The sequence below is a fragment of the Manacus candei genome, unplaced genomic scaffold (genome assembly GCF_025592945.1).
Source record: "Manacus candei isolate 608988 ecotype Guabito, Panama unplaced genomic scaffold, ASM2559294v1 h1tg000035l, whole genome shotgun sequence".
In the NCBI taxonomy this organism is placed as follows: domain Eukaryota; kingdom Metazoa; phylum Chordata; class Aves; order Passeriformes; family Pipridae; genus Manacus; species Manacus candei.
In genome coordinates, this window is record NW_026138083.1 from 945,910 (window position 1) to 952,590 (window position 6,681).

At 63.1% G+C, this 6,681-nt stretch overlaps 1 protein-coding gene across 2 annotated transcripts; it reads right to left on the reverse strand.

Moving 5' to 3' along the window:
- Positions 1 to 1,940: 1,940 nt before the first annotated feature.
- Positions 1,941 to 5,423, reverse strand: FOXA2 (forkhead box A2). Of its 2 annotated transcripts, XM_051792769.1 has the most exons (4): positions 5,363 to 5,423; positions 4,535 to 4,604; positions 2,666 to 3,893; positions 1,941 to 2,474 (listed from the first exon to the last, which is right to left on the reverse strand). In XM_051792769.1, the coding sequence occupies exons 2-4, from the start codon at positions 4,601 to 4,603 to the stop codon at positions 2,086 to 2,088; spliced, it is 1,686 nt and encodes a 561-aa protein (XP_051648729.1). In that variant the 5' UTR covers position 4,604; positions 5,363 to 5,423; the 3' UTR covers positions 1,941 to 2,085. The 2 variants fall into 2 exon arrangements, with proteins under 2 accessions (XP_051648729.1, XP_051648730.1); XM_051792770.1 differs by lacking the exon at positions 5,363 to 5,423 and having other exon boundaries at positions 2,368 to 3,893; positions 4,535 to 4,621.
- Positions 5,424 to 6,681: the final 1,258 nt, after the last annotated feature.

Consider the following 6,681-nt stretch of genomic DNA (forward strand, 5'->3'; position numbering starts at 1 on the left):
AAAAATAAAAGGAGGGGAATAAAAAGAGGAGGAAATTAATGGGGAGAAAAATATAAGGGGATGGAAATGAAAGGGGAAGAAAAATGAAAGGGGGAGAAAAATAAAAGGGGGAGAAAAACAGAAGGGAGGAGAAATAAAAGGACGGGAGGAAAAATATAAGGGGGAGGAAAAATAAAAGGGGGGAGAAAAAATAAAAGGTGGAGAAAAAATAAAAGGGGAGAGAGAAATAAAAGGGGGGAGAGAAAATAAAAGGGTAGAAGTAAAAGGGAGATAATTGAAAGGAGGAGAGAAAAAAATAAAAGGGGGGGAATAAGAATATATAGAAAATAGGGGTAAATAAAGAAAAATAGGGTAAAGTAAAAGGGGGAATAAAAAAATAAGAGAGGAGAAAAAAAAATAAAATGGGGAGAATAAATAAAGGGGGGGGGGGGGGGGGGAAGAAAAGAGCCGGCGGTGGAGCGGGGATCCGAGCGGGCTGTGACGGGGCCGGGGCCGCGGCCGGAGGCAGGGGCGGGGAGGGGGGGTCCGTGTCCCCAAAGCGGCGGCACCCCCGCGCCCGTGCTCCGTCCCCGCGGGAGCCTTTTATGTGCTAATGAAACACATTGCATGCCCCGGTTCACAACGTGTGTGTCCTTGGCGTATAGAGACCGACACATTGCAGCCTGGAGCCCGGTTTTGTTTTTTGGGAGGTTTTTTTTTTTTTAACATCCCCCCCCCCCCCTTCTCTCCCTCCCCCGCCACCTCTCCCTTTTCTCCCCTTTTCTCTTCCCGCGGACAATGCGGAATTTTAAGAAGGATTTGAATGTTATTTCGGGAAAGCAACATCCATGAGCGCCCGTAAACGCGTGGGAAAAACAACAAGTGGTTGGGAAGACGGGGAGAGGGGAGAGGAATGAGCGTTCCTGCGTGGTCGGGGGGTGTCGGTGGGCACCGGAGGGTCCCGGCGGTGGGGCGGGAGGCTCGGAGAGCCCGGGAGGTGCTTAAAATAAACATGTTTACCGTGGTTAAAATAAAGCTCTTCGGGTTTTTCGCCGCCGGTTTATCCCCCCCGCGGATAACCCGGGATCCTGTCCCGGGAAGGGCAGGGATGTGCTGCCCCTGCGAGCCCCAAATCCCCCCCCAAATAACACCGCCCGGTTGGGATGATTCCTTCAGGGAATGCTTTGGGAATGAGGGTCCCGGCTCTCCATCCCCGGGGGGGGGGGGGGTCCCCACTGCCCACCTCCGGGCTTTGCAAGGGGGCACGGGCTTCCCCTGCCTGGGAATGGTGGGATCCTGGCAGGGATGGGGGGGTCCTGGAAGGGATAGGGGTGTTCTGGAAGGGATGGAGGGGTTCTGGAAGGGATGGAGGGGTTCTGGAAGGGATGGAGGGGTCCCAGCCAGGGATGGGTCGGTCTCGGAGGAGATTCAGGGGGTCCCGGCGGAGGTGTCAGGAGTCCTGTAAGGGATGGGAGTGATCCCGGCACTGATGTCGGAGATTCCAGCCGGGAACGGAGAGGTCCCGACGGAGATCTCGGGAGTCCCAGAAGGGTTGGAGGGATCTCGGCGGAGACGTCGGGGGTCCTGGAAGGGGTGGAGGGATCCCGGTGGAGATGCCGGGGGTGCCGGCGGGGATGGCAGAGGTCCCGGCCGGGGAGGGCAGAGATCCCAGCCCGGGATGTTGGAGGTCCCGGCCGGGGATTGCGGAAGATCCCAGCCCGGGATTTGGGAGATCCCAGGCGGGCAGGGCGGGGGTCCCGTCGGGGCGGCGGCGGCGGCGACGGGCGAGTCCCGGCGGAACAGAGATGCAGCGGGGGGAAAAAAACCGCCAATAACACTTTAATGGAGTTTGCGGCGATGTGGCCGGTCGCTACCAGAATACACATTTATAAGCCATAAATAAAGCATACAGAAACGATAAATTAATCAGATCCAAGTAGTTTACTCTCCCGGTAACATCAAGCGTTTGTTTCAATTACAACGATCTATCCTGTCTTTTTTTTTTTTTGTTTATTTTATTTTATTATTATTATTATTATCATTATTATTTATTTTTTCGTATTTTTTTTTCTCTTCCCCCCCTCCCCCCTCTTCTTTCCCCCCTTTTTACAACGTTACAAGACTTTTGGTCCTCGGATTCCAAACTAGCGCGGGTTTCACAATAAAGGAGGGTTCCGTTTTCCTCGTGGGGGCTTTTGCTTTGCCCCCACCACTTCCACACAGAAAAATAGATATATTTATACCTCCTTGCGACGACGACAACGAAAAAAAATAAAAATAAGCCCGAGAGAACCCCCTTCTCCCCATCCCCGAGCCCCCCAACCCGCCCTCCCCACCGAAACGAACCACCCCCACAAGGCAAACCGAGGGAATCGCAGCCCCCCCCTCGGGTGGCTTTGGGCCGGGGAAGGGGGGGGGGGGAGTGACCGACACGCCTGCCCTTGGCACGGGCCCGCGAGACACACGGCTGCCGCTTCCCGAAGGGATGCAAACATCTGGAGCCAACAGAAAAAAAAAATAGATAGATATATGTATGTATATGTACCGTGCTGGCCAGCGCTCAGAGTCCGCCGCGCTGCCGGGGGGCCGCGGGGGGGGCGCGGGGGGGGCTCCCCCCCTCTCTCCGGGGGCGGCTTTCGCCGCTCCCCAGCCTAGGAGGAGTTCATGATGGGCCGGGAATACACACCTTGGTAGTAAGAAGTCTCTCCGGCTAAAGGGGAGGACTCCAAGCCGGGTTTGTTCGTTACGGGCGCCATGGCCAGGCTGCCGGGCATGGGCGAGGCGTAGCCCGAGTAGTGCATCACCTGCTCGTAGGCCTTCAGGTCCATTTTGTGGTGGTGGTGGTGGTGGTGGTGCGGGTGGTGGTGCTGCTGCTCCGAGGAGGACATCAGGTTGTTGATGGAGAAGGGGTGGTTGAAGGCGTAGTGGTGCTCGGGCTTGAGGTGGGCGTCGTGGGGCAGCCCGGCGTGCGGGGGGGCCAGCAGGTGCTGGCCCGGCGAGGCCGACGGCTCCCCGGGGCTCAGCCCCGCCGGGCCCTTCAGGTCGGCCAGGGCGCGCTTGTGGTCCTGGCACGGCGAGGCGCTGGCCGGGGACTCGGCGCCGCCGGAGCCCTCGGAGCCCCCCGAGGAGCTGCCCTCGCCCAGGGGCTGGCTGGGGGGCTGCCCGGGCCCCTTCTTGCCCCCGCCGCCCGCGCCGCCGCCCGCGCCGCCCCCGTCCTTGGCCGCCAGCTGCTTCTCGCACTTGAAGCGCTTCTGGCGCCGCAGGTAGCAGCCGTTCTCAAACATGTTGCCCGAGTCGGGGTGCAGCGTCCAGAAGGAGCCCTTGCCCGGCTTGTCCGGGGAGCGCGGCACCTTGAGGAAGCAGTCGTTGAAGGACAGCGAGTGGCGGATGCTGTTCTGCCAGCGCTGCTGGTTCTGGCGGTAGAAGGGGAAGAGGTCCATGATCCACTGGTAGATCTCGCTCAGCGTCAGCATCTTGTTGGGCGACTGCTGGATGGCCATGGTGATGAGGGAGATGTAGGAGTAGGGCGGCTTGGCGTGGGTGTAGCTCCGCCGGTACGTCTTGGGGTCCCGCGAGCGGTTCAGGTTGGACTGCCCGTAGATGGGGCTCATGGAGTTCATGTTGGTGTAGGGGGCCAGGGCGTTCATGGAGCCCGCTTGGCCCCCCATGGGGCTCATGCTGGGGCTCAGGTGGGCGCCCATCCCCGCCACGCCGGCCGAGCCCATGCCGGGCATGGCCCCCGCGCCCGGGGACATGCCGGCGAGCGAGGGGCTCATGCCCGTGTTGGCGTAGGACATGTTCATGGAGGTGGCGGCCGTCATGTTGGCCGTGGTGCTCATGGCCGACATGGTCATGTACGTGTTCATGCTGTTCATGCCCAGCCCCGCGTTCATGTTGCTCACCGAGGAGTAGCTCTGCGGGGGCAAGCGACACACAGGGGGGGACGTGGCAGAGGGGGGCAGCCGGGTCACCCCGCGGGAGTCCGAGGGGAGCGGGGACGGCGGGGGACACCCCCCAGCCCAGCCCTGCCCGGGTCGTGGCCGGCGAGAGGCCCCGCAGCCCCGGAGCTCCGCGGGGCGGGGAGGGGGGGGGAAGGGTTAAATCCCGGCGCGGGAGGGGTTGTTTTTCTCCTTAATGAAAAACAAATATATTTTTATATATATTAAACCGGAGACGGGCTGGCAGCAGGATCGGCGGAGCCGTCCCGGGAAGGAGAGTTGGAGGAAGGGGAAGGGACAGCGCTGCCCGGAGAGCGAAAAATACCTGGGAGTGAGGAGGGGTGGGGGCGGGTGGGCAAGGAAAAAATAGGGAGCAGCCGCCCGCAGCCCTCCGGGACCCCGCGACCCCCACCCGCACCCCGGGTCCTCCACCTGCACCTCGGGACCCCCACCCGCACCTCGGGACCCCCGCCCGCACCTCGGGACCCCCGCCCGCAGCCCTGAACCGCAGTTTGGTGCCAACGTTAACCGTGCCCCGGGGCTGGGGCGACGAGGGGACCCCGGCCGGGGCCGGGGGGCACCGAGGGGGGGCGGCGGAGCCCCGGCTCCTTCCTTACCTCGGGCTCCCCGTAGTAGTTGCTCCAGTCCGTGTGCTCATGGCCTTCCATTTTCACCGCTCCCAGCATACTGGAAGTGGAGTGCATGGCAGTTTAAAATTTAACAGCCACAACAAACGACGACAGAGAGCAACCCAAAAAAAAAAAAAAAAAAAAAAGGAGAAAAAAAAAAAAAAAGAAGGGCGAAAAAAAAGTCCCCAGCCCTCCCTCCCCTCCGCCGGAGCCTCTGGAGGAGGAGGAAGAGGAGGGAGGGAGGAAGGGGGGGATGGAGTGGCGCTGGGGCTGGGGTGGGATTTTTTCGCCGCTGCTTCTTGGGTGGGTTTTCGCAGCGCTTCGCGGCGAAGAGTCGCCCGGAGGCGATGGAGGAGCCGGAGGAGGAGGAGGAGGGAGGAGGGAGGAAGAAGAGGAGGAGGAGGAAGAGGAGGACAAGTGCTGCAGTGACGTGGGTGCCCGAGTGATATAGCACGGAGCGGCCGGGCGAGCCTCCAATCCCCAGGTCCTCGGCTGCCCATTTGAATAATCAGCTCACACCTAGGCGGGAGCGGCTCCTCCGCGGCCCCCCGCGCACCTCTCCGCGCCCGGCGCAGGGGGCCGGCAGCACCCCGGGGCTCCCCGACCACCCCGGTACCCCGCTGTCCCCCCGCCCCTGCAGGGCGACCCTCTGGGAGACGATTCCCATCGCACCACCCGCTGTCCGGGAAACCCCGACGGGAGCTGCCTCCCCCCCCTTCCCCGGCACCCCCGATGGAAGCAGACCCCCTGCAGCCCCCCGAAAACATCTGTGTGTCCCCCCACGCAGCGCCCCGACCCCAGCCCGGCCCCGCGCACCTTTTCTCCCCGCCACTGCTCGGCGGTCCCGGGGGTCCGCCCGCGCCCCCCGCCCGCCCGCCCGCGTCCCGCTTCTGTCCCCCCCGGCAGCTCCGTACCCGCCGCCGCGGCTTTTCCCCGGGCGCCGGCTCCTCCCTGGGCTCCGGCTCCGGTTCCTGCAACAAAATCGCAACTAAACCAAGCAGGGACGGCAGGGGAAGGGCGGGGAAGCGCCGTCGGGGCGGCGGGGGCCGTGCCGGTGCGGGGTCCCGGTGCGGGGTCCCGGTGCGCGCCGTCGGGGCAGCGCCGCCGCTCCCGCTGCCGAAGCGCCTCGGAGTGGGGGGAGGAAAGGAGGAGAGGAGGAAGAGAGAAAGGAAGGGAGGAAGGACAGGCGGATGACAAAAATCACCCCCCACACACCCGGCTCCAAAACAACTGCCCCCCCCCGGCTCCAAAACACCCCCCCGGCCGCGCCGCCCGCCCCATCGGCGCTGCGGGCACGGCGGAGGCTCCCGGTGGGGGGGGGGTGGGGGGGCACTGAGGCCGGCGGGAGGGACCGGGGGGCTTCCCTGCACTTCCATTCCCCTCTGGACTGGGCCCGTGCGTCCCCCGCCAACATCCCTGCCCGGCCCCCGGAGCTGGAGTTCGGCCCCCGCCGCCTCCGCCGCTCCCGGGAGCTGTTCCACGAATTCCCACCTATATCTACCCACCGTCAAAAAAAACCCCGCAAACTTTATTTATTTACCAATTTGTTCATTTATTTATTTATTTATTTACCTATCGCTCCCGAGAGGGCTCCCCGCCGCCCCTCGCCGACTCCCTCTCGCCGATGGTTTTTAACCACCCCTCAGAGAGCAGGATTTTACCCACCCACCCACCCCCGCGCTGCGAACACCCCAAAATCTCCCTCGGGAATCTTTCCCTGAGCTCCAACATCCCTCGGGTGTGGTTGCCAACCCCGCTCGCCTCCTCTAGAAGGGCACTCTCCTATCGCGATAACCGCGACAGCTGCTGGATTTGGGGGATTTGGGAGCCGATTTGGGCCGGGATGTGGGGATGTGGGGGTGACACCCCCAAAAAGAGGGAGGGGCCGCCCCTGTCCCGCCCCCAACAGCGGTGACGGGGCGCCCCCTGTCGCCCGTTGTGGGTCCGTGGGAGGGGGGTGGGTGACACCCCCAGGGGCCGGGGGGACCCCGGAGACCCCCCCAGAGTGGGTGTTGGTCGCTCCGAGGGGCTCCCCGGGGGTCACTCCACCTGCACCCCGTGGTTTCCATTTGCCCCAAATCCCCCACCCCGGCTGGAAGGGGGTCCCGGGCTCGGTACACCCCGACACCCCAATC

Bases quoted from the DNA above. Each gene is read 5' to 3' on its own strand.
- FOXA2 (XM_051792769.1), bottom strand. From the start codon at position 4,603: ATGCTGGGAGCGGTGAAAATGGAAGGCCATGAGCACACGGACTGGAGC. The intron at 3,894-4,534 runs GTAAGGAAGGAG...TTGCCCCCGCAG, and splicing joins ACTACTACGGGGAGCCCGAG to AGCTACTCCTCGGTGAGCAA. The intron at 2,475-2,665 runs GTGTGTATTCCC...TGTTGGCTCCAG, and splicing joins AGAGACTTCTTACTACCAAG to ATGTTTGCATCCCTTCGGGA.